This window comes from Corvus brachyrhynchos, unplaced genomic scaffold (assembly GCF_000691975.1).
Source record: "Corvus brachyrhynchos isolate BGI_N302 unplaced genomic scaffold, ASM69197v1 scaffold114, whole genome shotgun sequence".
In the NCBI taxonomy this organism is placed as follows: Eukaryota; Metazoa; Chordata; class Aves; order Passeriformes; family Corvidae; genus Corvus; species Corvus brachyrhynchos.
Genome location: NW_008238337.1, coordinates 985,493 through 1,004,086, shown reverse-complemented (window position 1 = coordinate 1,004,086; position 18,594 = coordinate 985,493). Strand labels below are relative to the sequence as shown.

Genomic DNA, 18,594 nt, shown 5'->3' with positions numbered 1-18,594 from the left:
AAGAGAAATACCCACAGAAAGAGATTACCATCCCTGGCTCCACAAGAACACATATTCTTTCCCATGAAGCACAAAACCCCCAGATTTCTGGGTATCTTCTGTAGAATTTTGAAAAAGCCTCAATTCAGAAATTATTTGGATTTTTTTTTCCATTACAGAGAAGTTTTTTATCTTATGAGCTTCCAGTCTTTCAGAAATACAAAGGGAGTGCAGGCAACAGTGGCTGTCCCACTGGGGCTTTCAGTATGGATGATTACAAATAGGCAAATAACACCGCAGAAACCTTGTTACTTCCCAAGATTCACATCAGAATGATGAATTGGCAGAATATGAAAGAGACAAATCCAGTAACTTCAACAGCTTTAGGTGAGTTTCATACAATTCCTGCGAGAGGCAAGTCTGTTGTATCAGTTCTACATTCAGAATTCATCTTTGCCACATCTGTTTTTCATATCAGAGAGAGATTAAAATTGTGCCTTGTCCCTTTATAACCAACACCAGCAGCACATGAACTGAACTCTACAGTTATTATTACAACTTTCAGTTTTGACAGTGCATTCTTCTGAGATTGTCCTGTATCCTGATTACCAGAGCAGAGCAGAAAAAGCATTTTCATTTTTAAAGTTGCTTCATCCTAAGGTGAAAAGGTCAGATAGATTCCAATGTCAGGAATAGTAAAACTGAGTTTAAATGACAGGACATGACTTCTTCATTTTCTATCAAAATGAAATGTTTAGACATTGCAGAGAACAAAAACATACATTTGCTGATTTAAATCAAGATTGTTTCCAAGACGGATCAAATTTTTTTGGGGATGGAGTAAGGCAATTCAGCTGGTGAGATAAATAACATTATGGAAAACCACGGCATGAACTTGATCTTCACTGAACTCCCAAGGCACAAATTTATCAATCACGTTATATATTATATATTATATATTATATATTATATATATAAAATACTGCACATTCTGGTTAGCCAGTTTACCAGATCACTGCTTTTCTAACAGGGGCTTGCTCTTCCCACTTTGCCCTGTCCCCAGTGCAGGAGGATTCTTCCTCTCCTGTCCTTCTCCTGCACTAATCCCCTGCAGCAAGCACAGGGTGAGCACTCGGCTTGCCCCGTCTGACCTGGTCAGTTTTTAGACCCAATGAGCCACAATGAACATCTCAACTCACTCTAAGCTTGGCTTAAACTTCAGAGATCACCGGGAAACTGGGATTCCTCCCACCCTTGGTTTCAAAGTTTGGTGTATCCTTGCAGTGCCTCCATGGGGGCTCACACCTTTGCCCTGCAGCTGTGAGGGTTCTCCTTTCCAGCTGAAAATGTGTGTGATCCCATGGATCCAGGAATGTGCTGTAAGAGGAATACCCATGGACTGCCACTGCAGCACAGTGCTGAGATCTGCAGCACTGGAGCTGCCAGTGCTCAGCTACGGAGCAGATAAAATCCTGGACTCAATTTTCTCCCTTTGAGTTTTTACTCTGTCACTCCACTGACTTTAGAAGGATTCAACTTCTCCCTGAAGTGCACCAGTGTAAGGAAGAAAAGGAACAGCTGTTAAAAGTTGAATGCTTTAAAACACTGTCTGCTTCAGGCTACTTTAAATGCTCTGACACTTCAGCTTCCGTAAAGTCTCTCACATGATTAAAACAATGTTATTTTGCCACTGATAAAACCACACTAAGTGTTATTGCAAGATTTCTTAGCCTGCAGCAATATTTTACAAATTGCCAGGTGTGCTGCTCTCCCCTCTAAAACACTCCAAAGTGTCAGAGCAGAGCAGCCACCAGCCCTTCCCTGGGCCAGCCCGGAGCTCTGCTGTGGCAGTGGCTGCCCAGCACTGCAGCATCCCGGGGCAGCAAGGGGGGACCAACGCTCCTGCCCGGCCTCTCATGCCCAGCCAGACCCACGAGACCCTGCAGAGGACAAGAGCAGCGCCAGGCAAGCCCCCCGCAGGCAGGACGGGCTGGAGAGCTTTGGGAAATGGGAACTGGCAGTGAGAGAGGCCCTGCAGGGCTCTGGGCACAGCACAGAGCTCTGGGGTAACGCCCAGGCTGTGCCAAGGATGCCAGCAGCAGCAACCCTCCTTGCACCCCCCGAGCCCCACGAGAGCAAAAAGCCCACCTGCCGCGGCCCCAGGAGCACAAGGTGCTCTAGGAGGAAATCAGCTGAAGGTGCTTTGTTGGAAAAGCCACAAGTTTGGGTAACACACAGATTTGGAGTGGAGTCCTCTATGAAATGCACAGCACAAAAAAGGGGCAGAGGAACTGAATCCTGTTCCCAGTGTTGGCACCAGTCACTGTGTGACTTCTGTCAAGTGGCTTCTGAGCAGAGCTCAGAATACTGGAACTTTCAGGTGTCTGATCAAACAAAAGGAACATAAAGGTGTTTTTGTTTCAGGGAAACCAAAACGCAGATTTTCAATTAACTCATCAAACTGAAAACCCAGAGCACTGGCAAGTGTTGCTTTGGAAACTTCCAGGCTTTGTTGAACCTCGAAAAAAAAAAAAAAGGCTATTTGGAAACAGAAATGTCTTTTCAAAATGGAAGATTAAAAGAAGCTGATTTTTCTTTTTTCCTCGTTCTTGATTTAAATCATCTTGAGGGTTTATCCCTTACTAATAACTCAGCAAAATAAAGTCTGCTCAAAAATCTCTCTTTTTTTTTCCACTAATTCAGTAGGAGTTTTGCCATCTACAAGTGGACAGAACTTTAGAGCACTTTGAAATTTACACCTTAACTTTTCTGTGTCTCACAGTCCTCATTTGTGAAACAGAGTCGGTAACAACCTCCATTTTTTGGTGTGGTTACTCTGTCATGCTGGACCAAATAATTTCTGATAATCATTTGTCAATAGAAGTATCGCTTCAGTGGACTAAGTTCTGCTCTGACATATTCACCCAAGTTCAGGTAGGTGCAGTTAGGCACGAAATGAGTCAGTGCAGAGTTTGGACCAGCTCTTTAAAGTTCTTTGAAGTCTCAGATGAAAGAAGTGAGTAATAAATGTGGACCCTGAAATGAAAAGAAGAATGAGGTATCCTCATTGTGCAAGGAAAATGAGCTTAATCTCATTGTTAATCAACACCAAAAAACTAGCAATAAAAGCTAAGCCACGAAGACATAATCAATCTGTTAGATGCTACTTGACAGATGCATTGAAAAACAGCAACAGTAAAGACCCGGAGAAATGTAATCTTAGTCTTTATATTTCAATGGGCATCTTAAGCAGATTTTTCTTCCATTTTCTATTCACTGCTCTAACGCCCAGAGAACAGAAACTCTAATTACTGCTGCATGCTGAAGGCTGGCCAGTAATTATATATCTTTATCTTCATTAGATGCCCGTGAACAAGGCTTGGCCTGAGACAGAGCAGGTAAACTGGAAGCTCAGAGAGACAGTTCCAATTGAGAGCTCACTTTAAACTGGCAACTCATTTTAGCTCTGCAGAAACCTCTCTGCTGCTGCAGAGGGGAGAGCAGGAGCCCAGAACGTCCTGATCTCTGCTGGTGACAGCCTGGTTTGACACAGGGCTGGCACTGACACCACTGTTAATGGTGTGCACATGAATAAGATTAAACTCACGAGCATTGATTGGTAGATTCATGTCCTTACAGGCAACGACTGAAACTTCAGAAAGCAAAGCTGATTGTTTACATCTTCCAAATGATATATTTGCTTTCAAAATCTTTTTTTCCAATTCACCAAAAAAAAATTAAATAGTAGATGAGTGAGCTTGTCAGAACTTAGTCCATTAACTCCCACACATAAGGACAAATAATTTCCTTCTGTTTTTAAATCTCGATTAATCAAGTCCAACAATTTGCTATATTTAGCAGATTTACCAGATACAAAAGGGTTTCATAGAAGAAAAAAACCCCAAACCCTAAAGGTTACTACCAGTACAGTCAGAAAGACACATTTAATCAGAAGATACCAACATGGTGGCTGATCAGATAAACAGGAACACTGAGTAGATTCTAAAAGGGAAGCATAAAAAATACTAAATTTTGAAATTGCTGGGGTTCATCTCACGTATAAGAAATTACCACAAAGGAATTATTTAAAACAAGTCCAATGAGCATAAAAATCGCCTTTTTTTTGTTGTTGTTAGAAAAGATCTTTAGAGATAGCTCAAGAAAGACCATTCACACCTCTGCCCAGCTCTATTTCTCCCTTACTCTGCCCCGAGTTGTCACTGGCTCTGTGACACGAAGCCACCAAACCTGGGTACGCCTCAAACTTCCAACAGTTTCCCATATGACAGTAACAAGAATCTACTCATTTGTGCCTACAGAGGCAAAAAACGCCCACCAGGAAGGGTGGCTTGGAGGTGCTGGGGCTCAGGGAGGCTTTGGAGCTCCACAGAGCCCTCAGCTGCTGCAGTGCACACCCGAAGGAGCCGGGGTGAGAGGCAGAACCCTCAGCAACCCAGGCAGCTCCTGGCAAGGCAAGCCTCCCAGAGGCCAAGTCCTCAATAAGGAGCAGTACCCAGGAGTTAATGGGATAACAGCGATTCCCAGCAGCTGGGAGGGTGGCCTGGAGGGTTTGTAATCAGTTTGTGACATGCTGGTTATCTGGAAAAAAAAAAAAATTCAATTTTAACTTTTATTTGTAGCCACATCTCTTGTTTCCTCTTCTCCAGTGACAGCCACAGAGGAGTTTGTGAAAAGATAAAAGCTGCTGCAGACAAGGCAAGTGTGTGTCACCGTGCTGGAACCCTCTGTGCCTTATCTGCCACCACCACCACTGCTGAGCAGCTCCTTCCACGTAATCATTCATCAAGCAGAGAGAAATACGCACCATTTCTTACAGGATTTTAGTACTAATATTGGTACTTGCTGAAAGCCTTCAAGAAGCACCGATTTTCTTAAGGCTCCAGTCTGACCCTCCAATTTCAGTAGGAATAAGGAAGTTAAAGGCACTCCTGCGAGCTCTCACCTCACCCTGGCCAGCAAAACACACCCTGAGCCACGACTGAGAGCAGCAGTACAGCTGCCAACACTCCTGAACCTACACAGCCCATGGAACGGGAAAGGCAAAGGGACAGGGAACTCTGAAAACACTTGGAAAGTGGGAAGTGTCAGACATCCCGAGTGTTTGACGAGCAGGATGGAAAACTGTGATTTTGTGTTTGGTTTGTTGCTTCACTGAACCGAGCTACACAGCAGTAACAGCAATCATAAATGCTGGTGTTCCAGCAGCAGAGCAGTCAGGAAAATAAAAGAACTCGTTCCATTAGAGAGCAGCACTGTTCTGCAGGGCCTCTGCCTTGGTGTGACGGAGCAGCCTGGTCCTACCTTAATGACGTCTTCATCTGATGATCTGCATTCCACAGATTCCACGAGATCAGTCACAGTCCCATCATCTTCCACAGAAACCACTTTGACTGGGACAGCCACTGTTTTCCCAGTGAGAATAGCTGTGTTCAGGATCTCTGCTTCCTAAGAGAAAAGAAAAAAAAGGGCCCTTTAGTATCTGTATTTTGCTATTAATGCATTAGTACCACCTAGACTGAGCTTTACTATAATTCCTAATGCCTATGGCAAGAACGGTGCTCCAAGTGCAGCAGGCAGGAAAGGCAGATTTCCTCCCTGCAATCCTGGAACCAAACTCCCAGTTCTGATTCAGGGCTGCTGAGACCTGTCATGCCCTAACTGCTGTTTCAGGAATGCTCACCAAGTGCTAGAGCAGCCCAGCACCTGGGGAGTGACCCTGCACCACATAAACAAAGCACCTGGCTGTGGCATCAGCCTAAGCAGCACATTAAGTATCTTGATTATCACATAGAAATGTCTCAAGTCTTGCTGGTTTACCCACAAATCTGTTTTCTGGAAGTTTCCTACAAATACTGACATTCTGTGCCTGGACACTCAGGCCGGCCACGCACATGGACATAGCTCGAGGGGCAGCATTTAAGCTGCTCCTGGGGAGGCAATCTTGGCCAAGTCAGCACCTCAGAGGCTGTAAACAGTGGCACTGCCTCTCCTGACAGGTCACAGGGCTTCCTCTCTGGTGGAATTAGTTAAAGATTCAGGTCCTATGTAAAGGACTGCGTGGAATCAGACCCTCCTCGGTTTTCTAGGATTTATCCTGGCTCTTGCTGGGCAAGCACTTACCCACAACTCTTCCTTTACCTTTTAAAGAGGCTTGTGCAAACCCAGCCTCTCCCAGAAAGACAAGGGATGCTGAGAGGGCCTGGGCTCTTTAAACGAAGTGAGCTCCGTGGGGAGCGGTGCCTGTGGCACCTCACTGCTGTGATGAGGATTATTGCAAAACACACTCCTCCCGTTTGATTCACCACTTCTTAGTTAAAAGTGCTGAGTTCTGATTATCTGAAGAGCATCAGACTAAACAGGGCTCTTTGTCACCTGGGTGTCACCTCTGTCTGGCACCACAGAACCGCTGATCTCTGCCAAGACACTCAGAGCACAAATTGCTGCCCGAGTCCTTCCACCCCTAATTGCAAGATCCTGCTCATTTCTGGAAAGTTCTCTGAGCCTTTCAGAGCTGTGCCTGTGAAGCTTGGACCATCCTGTCGAACAAGAGGCTCTTGATTTCAGCTGGCTCTTGTGCAATAAAGGCTTCCCAAGCCCCCCAAGTGCTAAATTCTCATTATCTAAATAGCTCCCACTATGAGCTCTGAGAGAGACCTGGTTTTACTCGTGGAAGACAAGAAAGTGGGAGATTGGAACCAAGTTACCAGAAGATGATGGCTGCTCCTACTGCCTCTTGGGCTAAAGGGGAGAAGCTGAGAGCTCTCTCCTCTAAAGCATTCAGATCAAAAAGATCTTTTCCTCTTACTTAAAGAAACAGACACACTTTATTCAGACTCAAAGCGATATTTAAAGAAAGAAAAAAAACCCCTCCTGGTCACTTGATAGCTGCTTTGCTAAGGTTGCCCCATCCTCACCATGATCTTTAGGGAAGGGAGAAAGAGGATTTCACAAAAAGAGAACTTGAGAAGAAAATCCTCTCCCTCCCTCAGCACAAAAGCCCTTCAGATATTTTGAAATTATAATTCATACAAAGGCGAGAATATCTGCCTGTACAGTCAGGTCTGTCTTGAGCACGCATTTGTTCTCAGTGCAGAACATACTGCTCAAGCAACTGAGTTCTCAGATTTGCAATTAAGTTTCCAGTTCTTTGATTTTTTCCCCATCTGTGCTTTGTACCAAAGCTACTGTATGCAGGTTACTCAGAAACTCTTGCTGCTCTCCTGTACGCTCCACAGAGCTGCAAATGGGGGCAGCTTGACAGAACAAACACTGTTGAGCATCCACTGTAATTACAGAATCCAGGTGCTATGTCCTGGTGTTAGTGATTTTGGAAACACTTGGGCATGAATCTCCTTTCACTGGGACTATTCAAAGCCACACCACCTACCAAGCTGCTCACACCTCGTGCCAAGCTGAGAAGAGCTGCTCCCCCAAGCAGGAACAGCTCGCTCCCTCCCGTGCATCCATTACAGTGTGACCCTTGCAATTATTTCATAAAGCAAAGGGAAGTTTAATAACCAAGCCTTTGAAACAGGGTGATTAATGAGGTCTGCTTACCAAAGGCAAATGTAATTTCCCCTGGTAAGATCCGGTAACTGAGAATAATTCTCAAAAACTCCACGAATTTCTTTAGAGTCTCCAAGTTTTCCAGTGCTAGCTTTGGATATTCCGAGCACAGAGTGCACCTGATCCAGCTGTGCCCTGCCCCTGTGTGGAACGCCTGTACAGCTGGGCTGTGGTGCCCCAGCTGCTCCTGCCACTGCCCTGCTCTCCTGGGCTATGGCACATCTGATGCACCGGGAACTGCTGCGTGTCCAGGGCCCCCCTGGCTGCACAGCTCGGTGGCACGGCCTCAGTCCTGCCCCAGAGCCCCGTGGGAGGCTGCAGCCGGGCAGCTCCGTGCTTAACCCGCTGTAAATAATCACAGCACTCAAAGCACGAGACGAGCACGTTCCTCCCTGACTGAGGTAAGGAAGTGAATACATCTTGTCTCTATCTGAAATCAAAAATCCCAGATTCAAAGTTTTGTAGCTTTTGTCTGGATCCACACCCCAGAGCCATGTTCGGAAACACAGAGCTTTCAGAACTGTGCATGGTCTGCACCCCTGCAATGAGCAAGACAGGATGGTGTTGCTGCTTCTCAGACCATCACAAAAATCTCCAAAACAATCTTTGTCCCCTGTCTCTCCCGAAGAAATGAGGGAGGTGAGGGGCGAGAAGGAATGCCAGGGGTTCATGCAAATGGCTGAGGTGGTTCTCTGACTTTCAATCAACAGCTGCTTGTTCAGTGTCAGGAAAGCAAAGCCACCCAGCAGGTCTCTGCAGCAGGAGGAGGGCAGAGCAGGCTGGCACTGGGCTGGAATTGGGCTGGCACTGGGCTGGAACTGGGCTGGCACTGGGCTGAAATTGGGCTGGCACTGGGCTGGCACTGGGCTGGAACTGGGCTGGCACTGGGTTGGAACCGGGATGGCACTGGGCTGACCTGCCCTGCAGTCACTGAGCTGGATATTCTGCTGGCAGAGATTTCAGTACATCCACGTGGAAGGACTCGAGGATGATTTCTTTGGGCACCTGGTTTGCATCTCACCCCTGAACAGAGAGCAGTAATAACCATTTACACCAACTTACACAGCAGGGGCACAGCAAAATGCTCCTTCAGGCATTTGTTTAATGGCCAGAAAGGGCTGAGCGTTCCCCTGCTGAAAGCACATGAAAATTACTTCATTTTGAGGAAACGAACATGATACTTATTTAGCTACACTGAGATTTACAGGGCAGAGCCTCAGCATGTAAAAGCTATAAATCTAAATAGTTACTAATTTAAAACTGTTGCTTTTTGCTGCTTGAGTGAAAAAGGAATCTCCTGAAGAAATACTATGTTCTTTATCTATAACTAACATAGATTACAGGAGAGAAAGTGTCAGGGCACTTCAGGGTGGGAATAGTTATGCTTTTGCACAGCTGCAGCCAAACAGTCTCACTGTTAAAAGTTGATTCCCTCAGCAGCTATTAAAAAGATGCTGAACTTTCTCTAACTATTAACACTGCATATCTCTATAATTCACTTACACTGAGCCCCTCCAATAATAAAATGAAATAATAATCAGAGAAAAACATGTCTCTCCTTGTATTAGAAATGGAAGACCAGGTAATCTTTACTCTGAAATTGCTACCATGGTAAATAAATAGTAATACTTTAAAGAAGATGCTGGAGTGAGTGTTCTTTGCTTACTGAAGAGATTCATATTAAATAACTGAGCATATTAAGCCCTCAAGCAGAAACATATTCAGAAGATGTACACAGTAAGCATCTATTTAAGTTGAAATGCAGAAGTGAATACCTATTAGTTTTTTCAATTTTAATAGGTAGCTTCCCTGAAATTTAATTTCCCTTCAGACATCTTTTGCCTTGTATTTCCTAGGGTGAATAAAAAGGACTTTAACAATATCTTTATACGTCTTTCTGAATTTCTGTTTCTGCCCCCACTCGTCTGTGTATACACAGTATTTCCTAATATTTGCATGTGTGTGTGTATATATATATATATATATATACACACTTTTTGAAGAAATAAATGCATGGCCAACTCATGTTTAGCTTTGATTCAGCTGCACCTGAACTCCACTCTCAGTTCAGTACACAAGGAGCTCCTTCCTGAGCCTCCTGACTCCGAGGGAGGCTCTCCCTGACAGTTCTGTGTGACCCTGTCTGTAAATAATCAAGAGCACCTTGCCACTGAATCCCATCAAACCACATTTACCATCGGACTTTGTTAACTCGCTGCCTTAATTATCAATAAAATATCGTTGCTTTTCTCTTGCATGTGAAGTGCATCATTCCACCCACCACACTCACACCCTTCAGGAGGAGAAGTGCTTGTCCCACTACAATACACAGGGAAAAAAGGATTGGCAAGTCGCCACGACACTGTAATTCACGTTCTAGGAGCACAGCAGATCTCCAGTGATGTTCTTCACTCCAGCAGTGGAATGTATCTTTGCAGGCTAAAGATTGAATTTCAGAAATCAAGCGTGTCCCTCTCTGGTTTCCATAGGTATTTTGGCTTTTGGGTTATGTACAGACTGCAATCAGGAAGAGAATAAACTGATCCCTGAAATCTCCTGAAGTCTAAAGCATGCCACAAATGAGAATGAACAGCTGCCTGGAAATCCCTCTCATTTGACATTCCTTAACGTTCTCTATTCTCCTCTTTTTTACATATTTTCTATTAAACATGTAGAGCATTGATACAGGGTACCACCTTGAATCTTTTCACTATTTAACTAAAAAAAGACCTAGATTGTCCTCCTCTTCAGCTAGCAGCCATCTTGCTCATATCAGAGGATCCATGCTTCACTCATGCATAACTAATTTCAAATCTTATTTAGCATCAAGTCTCAGAATTAAGAAGCTAAGTGACAGCTGTTTAATTAACTCCTTAAGCTGATTAGAAAGCATTACAGAAATCCCCCCAAGGAAGAGTTTATAACTGTCAAGAGAGCCCAAGGCCATGTTAATGCTTCTGTTTAAATTTAGTAAGCTTCTAAACCAATAAAGTCTAAATGCTTGACGTTCTCATGGATGGGGTCAAACCCAGCTTTTTTCCCCCTGTTACCACTGCAAGGGTAGGAAACAAAACGAGTGACAGAGAAGGGATTTGAAAAGCTGGGAAGCAGCAGCTGAACAATGGAGCCCAGAGCTGCCTCTCTCCACAGGAGCTGCTGAGGGTCCGTGCACCACCCCTCGATTATTTGGGATTAGTGCTGAGCACCGGAGTAAAGCTGAGCTTGCACCTGAAATGCAGAGTCATCTCCCAGCCTTGTGGCTGCAAGGAAAAAGGGTTTGTTCATCAGTTCTTAAAACCTAAATCCACCTTTAATGATAAGATTATGGCAGCTGAAGTACAAGTTTTAGAAGCAGCTGGTGGGGCTAGATACAAGGTGGTGCAGAGAAACCTAAATTGCTCCAAAGCAGATTTCCTCACTGTAGTATGTTATTGTCAGCTCTGAGCTTGAAAACAGCTTGAAATATATAAAATATAATTCTGATTTCCTTATTTCCCCTGTTGTTTTCAGGTTCTTTAGGATGCACTGGAAAAAATATTGAAAAATTAGCTGCAATTCTTCTGTGTCCAAAAGAATAAAGGAACAGTGGCCAGAAATAACCCACATTAATTTGTGAGACCTTTAACATAAACAGAAAAGTTGAAAGTACAAGCTGAAATACTGCAAGTATGAGAAACGATGGTGAAACCTGAATGTGCAAATGTGAAAAGACTGACATGAACTTCAAGGTTAAATGTTTGGTTTAATGTGGGCACCTTTCATCATGCAGAATGAAATCTGAAGTCTCTGGGAACGGGAGAGAGGAGGGGGGATATAAGGGAATTAATCACATTTAATTCAAGCACTTGCTACTTAATCAGTTTCCTTTTTTGCTCAGTAAGGCAGGAGAGCTGCACGGTCAGATGTGCTGACACAGGGTTAAAAAGGAGCATCCACAGAAACCCAAATGCTAGTTTTTCTGGATAGATCTACCTGCTGACTCCAACTCTTCCACACAGCAGATAGAGAAGGGAAAATGGATTTTTTTAATGGTAAAATGTGATTGCAAAACCGTTGTTTAGAAAGGAGTGGGTGGCAGAATCAATGCTTGAATATATTTTTCGTCCTTTCTCCTTCAGCCTGTGATTCCTTGAATAATTTAGACTCCATGTGATGGGGGGTGACACCTCCAGCCATGCTCTCACTTCTCCTCACTGGGGCAGAATCAATGCAGGGAGCAGATGTGGCAAGGACGAGTGGTGAAACAAAACCCCAAATATACACAAAGCCCAGCAATCCCAATTTTCCAGTTAACAGAGAGACTCTCTGCCCCTCCTACTGTCACACACAAAGCATTCAGGAAAAAATACCTAATTATATATAATCTCAGACTTAACTTTTGCAAAGCCTTTAAGCTATTTTATATTCTCACTAACGAACTTTCATCTCGATATAGATAGAATCTATGGCTAAGGCTGGAGGAGGGGGTGGGGAAGAAAAGCTAAATATATAAGACAGTGCTGGGCGTAGTAAACAGGGAGAGAAGGAGCCAAACGAGAAGCAGGTGGTACAAAGGAAAAGTGGCATCATTAGAAGATGACCAGCAGCGAGAGGTTTCTCATTACACAGCCCATGATGTTCAGTAAAAAGCTCAAGAAGGAAAGAAATGCATCTCAGCAGCCAACTGCAGGTGCTGCTGTACCTGCCCCAGCAGAGCCACGCTGCTGCCCAGGCTGGTAATTCCCTTGTTTCCCAGGGGTGCGTGGTAAAGACGGGCAATCCCACCTGCCTGGGATTGCAGGATGCAACTCCACATCTTTAAGTGATGAGAAAAGCCAGGAAATAAATCATCTCATTCCCAGGGAGAGAAAAACACATTTGCCTGTTGTGTCCCTTTTCCACACCTTTGTCTGTCTCAGTGGCTCAGCTGGAATGGCTCAGAACAGGGATCTTTGTTTTGTTTTGTGTTTGTGCAGTGTCCAGCCCACAGCTCGAAGCCGAGGTCAGGCTGCTGCTCCAGCTAACAACAGGGAACAGTTTCCTTGCAGGTAAAACATGGCAAACACAACAAATGCAAGAACAAAGTCACGGTGAGGGCTGCTGCCTCCTTTCTCGGGGCTCGTTGTTATTTACAGCTCTGCTGCTGGGATAAAGGCACCCAAGGGTTTCAGGTCTCCGACAGTGACTTCCCAGAACTGAAATGTGTAATTTTAAACCTGTGGTTTCTATATTTGTGGGAGCAAACAGCACACAGGCAAACTGTCTGGAGAGAGCAATGAGCTGCTCAGCACTGGGACAGGCTGTGACGTTACCAGCAAAGCCACCAGGCTGTACTGGGTCTCCTCCACACCCTGACAGCTGGGGAGGAAAACCCTCCCATGGGAGTTCACATTCTTCCTAGCTGTAGAGGCAATGTAAATTTAATTTGTCTCAGGTTTAAGATGACGAAGTCCCTTTGATGTGTAACATTTAGGAATCGTGTTAGCATCCTTCTGGGGAGCCGTCCTTTGGTGTCTGGGTGGTTTGCAGTGCTAAGTAGGCTACCACCATCCCAGGGAGCTGTCATGTACCTTCACTGCTTATCAAAGTCAGACCCAGGAAGCCTGAGAGTTGGCAGGCTGTGGTTCTTCAGAGACATTGCTAATTAATTCACAGGCCCCAAACTGTAACTCCATGAAGCTGTGTGTGCATACTTGATTTTGATCCAGACAGGCTGCTTTAGCTGATAATCAACAAGGTTTGCTCTTAAAAGCAAACAAACAAACGTATTTGGGGAGGATTTCTTCTTGGCTCTCCCTAAGCAGGCTGCCAGCACTGTCAGACACCATCACAGGAGGGAAATCCTCACAGGAGACCTTCCAGAGGAGCAGAGCTGGGAATCTGGCCTCAGGTACAGGCAAACACTGTGTCCAATGCCACTCAATTGCTGAGGCTGGGGAGACTGGTAGGGACATGTCAGGCAGAATTAGCTAAAGCCAATCAGAATTTCACACATGGGGTCAGTGTCTCGGGGCCACACTGATGTGCCAGCGGGAAGGCTCTTTTGATTCTTGGGCCTGCAGCTGGGAAGCCTAATGCAGAGGTTTGGTGCCCGCAGGGGGCTTGGGAGCTCTGCGAGGGGTGGACTATGGGATGCAATGCAGGGATTTCCAGCAACAAAATGAAAACTCTGGGGTATCACTTCAAAGAAAAGATGCCAACGAGACTCTGGCAATGCAGTTTAGCAGAGTAAATACTTGGTGGGATGTGTAGGAGAGCCAGCGTGACGGGGGTCAGACTGACTGGAACAGCTCTGCTTTCATGGAGGGAAGCATTAACAATCCCCAAACAAATCACTAGCCTTGTTTAGTATGTTCTTTTAAAATTCTGTTTCTTTCACAGCTTGGTGCTGTCATTCCCAGGCTGTATTCCCAGCTGCACACGAATCCTTCCCGTCTTCCACCCTGTGCTAACCCCGTGTGCTCCGTGGTCCAAAGGGAATCCTACAGACACAGCTGGGGAACCCTTTCCCCATCTGCCACCGGCTCCTTGGGGCCTGGCCAACAAGGAGCACCTCAGAGCAACCCTTGGGATGCAGAAATACCCAGCAGAGCAATTTGACAGGTTTTATTTTGTCATTCTCTGCTTTCCAGAGCCAGACAGCCCCGAAATCTGCGTAATTCCCTGGCTGCACACTCGCTGCTCTCCCGTCCTGCTGCCCCGGGGGTGACGGGCAGGGGCACTCAGGGCTCGGTGCCACCAGGCACCCCCACCCGCCCTGCTCTGGCCACCAGCACATTTCTGCACTGTCACAGCCAGCAAGGGACCAGCTGGGAGAGAGCTGAGGCTGGGAAGGATGGGAGAGGTGGAGCGGGAAGGAATCCAAGGCACAGAACAGGGGAAGGGGACAGGGAAGGACGGGGACCCGCAGCTTCTCCAGGGAAGGGCAGCTGCTGATGAGAGAATCCGCAGGTCCCACTTCCCTTCGTAAAGGATGCAGGACTTGGGGAAGGTCTGCGCAATGTGGGACACGCAGCAAAGGCTGGGCACGGCTGGGAACAGAGGCTGCTGTGGTAGCAGAGCCCTCCCTGTTCCCACACTCCACTATCCATCCACTATCCATCCATTATCCATCCACTATCCATCGTTGCCCTCCCACGGAATCACGTGTGGGAGGGAGCCTGTTTGTGCACAGGCCAGAACTGGATACTACAGATCAGGAACACATGGACGAGTCAGTGGTCACAGAGCTGCAGGAACTTCCTTGGAAAAGCATTGCTACATACCCAGGATGCCAGGGGTGTAAATGATGGGCGTTTGTGTTACTGGGGAACAGAGCTCCTGTGGAAGGCTTCCCCAGACCTGGACTGTGTGGGAATCAGGCCCCATCAGAGCCCTCTGAGAAATGCAGAAGAGCTGGAACAAAAGGAGATTCAGTGGTTCATTTTCTGAATAAGTTTAGATTTTCCTATTGTTTTACCAACAGACACGTTCTCAGCTGAAAACAACTTCGGTGTAGTCTCTAACTTGTGACTGCACATCTGCTGGGCTCTGCCTGCCGGTGCTTTACACGGCTCTGCTTGTCCTTGGGAGCGAAACACTCCATTAGCTCCCATCGCAGGCTGCCACGAGCCTGCCTCGGCGCTCGGTTTCCGTGTGCCACACGCCTGCGGTGACCCTGGCAGCCGAGGGCCGGCCAGAGGCAGCAGTGCCTGTGAGCGGATGCCCGCAGCTCCCCGGGCTCCTCCTGCCCCGGGAGCTGTCCCCAGCTGGGCACACGCTGCCGCTGCCTCACGGTCACCTCGCAGTCCCTGGCGTGCTGCCCTTTCCTCCCAAGCTGCTCCATTATATCCTACCATTTTCCCAGCTTTTAATGTGTACCAGTCACCTCTTCCACCGGCACATCCGCTGCTTCCCGTGACGCCCGCAGAGCTGGGTACTTTACAGCCCTCTTTAGCTGCTGTCACAGTGATTACAGGATGCTGCAAATCTCCAGCAGCCACGTTTGTTCCTCTCCTCCCATCTCCCACAGCTTTGGTTTCACTCCGGGAGGTTTAGCCAGACCTGCTAGTAAAGCAGGCAAATCCAGGTGCACACAGAAACATAGAGGTTGAAAGAGACCTCTAAAATCATGAAATCGATTTATCAACACATTTATCAATTCTGACTTGATTTTGCCATCATTTTAGAAATTCTGCTGTTGCTCTTGCAGTTTTCCAGAGGGGAAAGCTGAGCAGCAGTGAGGTTATGAGCTGCCCAAGCCTCCCCTGGCAAAGCCAGCAGCGATACCTGGAGCTCTGCCATCCCACTTCCCTGCTGCATGCGGAAAATCCTGATAGCAACATCAATGATGTACCAAATGTGGTGGCAAGACAAGGAGAAAATGATGCAGTGACAATGAGAAGACAGCACATTTGCAGGGATGAAATCTGCCCAAAAGTGGCCATCAATGTAAACTCCTGTGGCAGAGCCACAGAGCAAGGACCAAACTAGTTTTTCACTTTTCTAAAGAGAAGAAAAAGGATAAGGAAAAGAGAACTCGTGTTCCCCAGGTCACTGTGCAGAGGAGAAGTGACTAAACTGCCTGCTCCAAAATTCCCGTCCAGACTGGCCAGGCAGTTTGCGTAGCGCAGTCGTACTTAGGAATGTCAGGCAATAGGCAGCCTGAGCTAAATTGGGACCATCACAGGGGCCCTGGAAAGCTGCCTCCAACCCAACAATTCATTCATGAGCAGACTAAGGGCAGAGCAGCGGGGCAGCCTGCAGCCAGCGGGCTCTGCTGGCTTCGTAATTAGCTCTTCATCTGAGCTTTAAACAGAAACACAAAAATAAACAAAGGGGACATGCAGAAAAAATATGATGTTCCAGCTCCCATATGGCAAATGGGGCCAAAGTCTGCTCTGAGACATGTGACCGTGACCTTCGTGAGGACATCATGATGGCCAGGACAGAATTTGGGTCACAGCACGTCCTTAGAAAAAATCCATGGCAGTGAGTGGACAAGTGAGTGGTCCCTGCCTGCAGAGGCTGCACCCTCCTGCCACTGTGGCTAAACTCATCACCCCTCGTGCTGACAGGGGATTCACACCCTATTTTAGGCACAAAAGTGGGCGAGGCCATTTAGCCCCGTGTACTTTGGTTATAACACTGCTGTCCCTGCAGCTGAGGAGCCACAAACTTCAGCTCTCTGCATGTGGGCTTGGGAAGAAAATGACGATTTAAATTTTTTTTAACAGAGCACACCAACTGAAGTTTTATTTCTAACAATCTCCCTAGTTACAAATTCCGTGCCCATAGAGGTATTTTTGTGCCTGGACTTCAGTGGCACTACTTACTTAGAACTTTTCCTCTGTGATTAGCCGGTGGCAACAAGTGCCAGGACTGTGAGATATGAATGGGTGCAACTTTGCTGATTTGGCAGATGTGCCAAGGAAGTGACCTGTACATTTGACTCCCCTGCCACAGATAAAGGCTATGGTAAAGGGCAGTATCAGAACCTGAATGAAGATAGAATATTTTTAGGTCTGGAAGTAGGCTGAGAAAGAAAGTAGTGAGCCTGCAAGCTCTGCTTTGATCATTTAGCCTTTACAGATTTGTGACAAATTGTTTTTTCTGCATGAATCTGAACTGATACAGATTTACATGAGTAGTTAAAAAGTAATACCAGTTGGGAAATAAAACCCCTAACAGCACCACAGAAAAGCAATAAACTTAAGAAGCAGTTAGACAGACAGAAGGATGATCACAAATGCTTCACAACAGGAAAAAAACAAAATTAATACCAGAGAAAAGAATGGTTGGACACTTATAAAGCTGGTTGTGGCAGGCTGAAAGCAGGGAATCCAAAAAGCCATTAGAAAAAAGACATGAAGAATCTTGTAATAGTATCCTGGGGAACATGCTTGCCTCAGACTCAATGCCCTTAAGACTGTATTGTGTGTTCTTTTACTGTTGTTTAATGCCTAATCCTTCAGGAACGATTGGTAGAGAACTCGTGTTGGTATCAGCTGAATGTTCCCAAGGAAATAAATCTGGACTTGACATCAAATTACGTATTTTGTACCCAGGACATCTGAAGTCTTTTCCTAATCTGGTGCATACAGAGATCTGCACCCAATAATTCTTTTGATGTCAGTGCAAGGGTAACAGTTTCATTTGCTTCCTCCAGCTTCTTCTCATGTTAAATATGAGGAAAAAACCCCCTGTGAATAAAGCCCTGTGCTCAGAACTGTTCACTCCATAACGGTTATGAAGTCATGAACCTGAACAGTTCCAGGCTGCACCACCCACCCTGACAGATAAATAAACAATTTGTGGTGTTGGATGACTGCATGGGAGGCTGTTCCCAAGGTCAGACACCCAGCAAGGGCTGGGGCTCATTCTGGATCTGCTGACTTCAACTGCAAACTTGTCACTGCTTTTAATGAGAGCAAACCTGATGGCAAAGAGCTCACCTGCCTTCCTGTCATGTGAGAGCCCACGAGCTGAAACAAATCCAACTGCAAGTACCTCAAGGTCTTTTGTTTTGGTTTTTTTTTTGAAAATTCTGAAAGTTAATAAATATCTGCTTAAGGAATGAGTTTTTTCCAGATAAGTTATTCAGGGGTAAGTTTACAGTTCAGAAGGAAGGGGAAGGTAAGGATTGATAGTTGATAAAGCACTTGATCTGATAAATAACTGCCTCAGACCTGGTGTGCCCATTTATCACCCTGTTCACAGCCCTCCCCAGACATCAGGTCTGGCAGGAGCCCAGCTGATAAATGGCTGCAGGGGGCTCGGGACTGCTGTGTGACAAGCTTATTTATTGGGTTAAAAAGGAAGACAAAAGCCTTTAAATGGCAATAATAAATGCTTCTTCTTCAAGATACTGCCAGACACATTGGACCGACATCATCTGACTTTTGCTTTTATTTGGTCAGGTTTTCTTGTTTGTTCAGAATTTACTGCGAGCTCGAGGCCCTGCAGCCAAAATCTGTACAAAGCTCCTGACCTACCTTGGCAAAGGACAGCTCTGCTCAACAAAAGCCTCTTTCCCAGAATCAGTTACTGTGGTGGCTTGCTCTGACTTCA

The 18,594-nt window shown here is 46.0% G+C and overlaps 1 protein-coding gene across 1 annotated transcript in view; it reads right to left on the bottom strand.

The window, feature by feature from the left end:
• The window catches only part of TMEM132D (transmembrane protein 132D), a 209,901-nt gene that overhangs the window by 31,862 nt on the left and 159,445 nt on the right, over positions 1 to 18,594 (bottom strand). Inside the window, exon 5 of the mRNA XM_008634130.2 lies at positions 5,302 to 5,445. Within this exon, the coding sequence (XP_008632352.1) occupies positions 5,302 to 5,445 (144 nt within the window). The remainder of the gene's footprint in view (positions 1 to 5,301; positions 5,446 to 18,594) is intronic.